At 70.7% G+C, this 735-nt stretch overlaps 1 protein-coding gene across 3 annotated transcripts in view; it reads left to right on the forward strand.

The window, feature by feature from the left end:
- The first annotated feature begins 156 nt into the window (after positions 1-156).
- VEGFA (vascular endothelial growth factor A) overlaps positions 157-735 on the forward strand; it is a 14,829-nt gene continuing 14,250 nt past the window's right edge. For 2 of the 3 annotated variants that reach the window (XM_006100592.3, XM_006100593.3), the window contains exon 1: positions 174-381. In XM_006100592.3, coding sequence (XP_006100654.1) covers positions 316-381 — 66 coding nt within the window. In that variant the 5' untranslated portion in view covers positions 174-315. Of the gene's footprint in view, positions 382-735 lie in introns of all 3 variants that reach the window. The other variant, XM_006100591.3, reaches the window with a different exon arrangement.

Raw genomic sequence — 735 nt, forward strand, 5'->3', positions numbered from 1 at the left:
ATCTGGGAGATTTGTTTTACCGGCCCGGGAGAAGCTTAGGTCCGAAGAGGGAGGGGTGGAGTAAATATGAGAAGGAAGTGGCGAGGAGGCCGCGGTGGAGTCTCGGCGCTTGACCAGCAGGGCTCATGGACGCGGGGAGGCGGTCTGTTTGCGCAGACATTGCTCTTGCCGCGCGCGGCTCCCCAGGCCCTGACACGGGCCTCGGCTCCGGGAGGAAGAGGAGCCCGCCTGGGCGACGAAGAGAGCGGGCCGCCCCGCAGCCCGAGCCGGAGAGGGAGCGCGAGCCGCGCCGGCCCCGGCCGGGCCTCCGAAACCATGAACTTTCTGCTCTCTTGGGTGCATTGGAGCCTTGCCTTGCTGCTCTACCTCCACCATGCCAAGGTAAGCGGCCGTCCCCGCCCGGCGCCGCGGGCAGCTGCGAGCGCCTCTCCCGGCTGGGGACGTGCGTGCGAGCGCGCGCGTGGGGGTTCCGTGCCCCACGCGGGTCCTTGGGCACCGGGCGCGCGGCTTCCCCCTCTGTCCTCGTCCGTGGAGGGGGAGGGGGCGCGCGCTAGGTGGGAGGGCACCGGGAGAGAGTCTCACCGCCCACGCGGGCCCTGCCCACCCACCGGATCACCGCACGTACGATCTGGGCCGACCAGCGAGGGCGGAGCGCTGAAGAGGCGAGGGCTGGCTTGCGCTGCCACCGCTGCTGAGTTTGCTCCCAGCCGCTGGCCCCCGACGAACTGAAAGTCC

Source organism: Myotis lucifugus, unplaced genomic scaffold (genome assembly GCF_000147115.1).
Source record: "Myotis lucifugus unplaced genomic scaffold, Myoluc2.0 scaffold_318, whole genome shotgun sequence".
NCBI classification, from domain to species: domain Eukaryota; kingdom Metazoa; phylum Chordata; class Mammalia; order Chiroptera; family Vespertilionidae; genus Myotis; species Myotis lucifugus.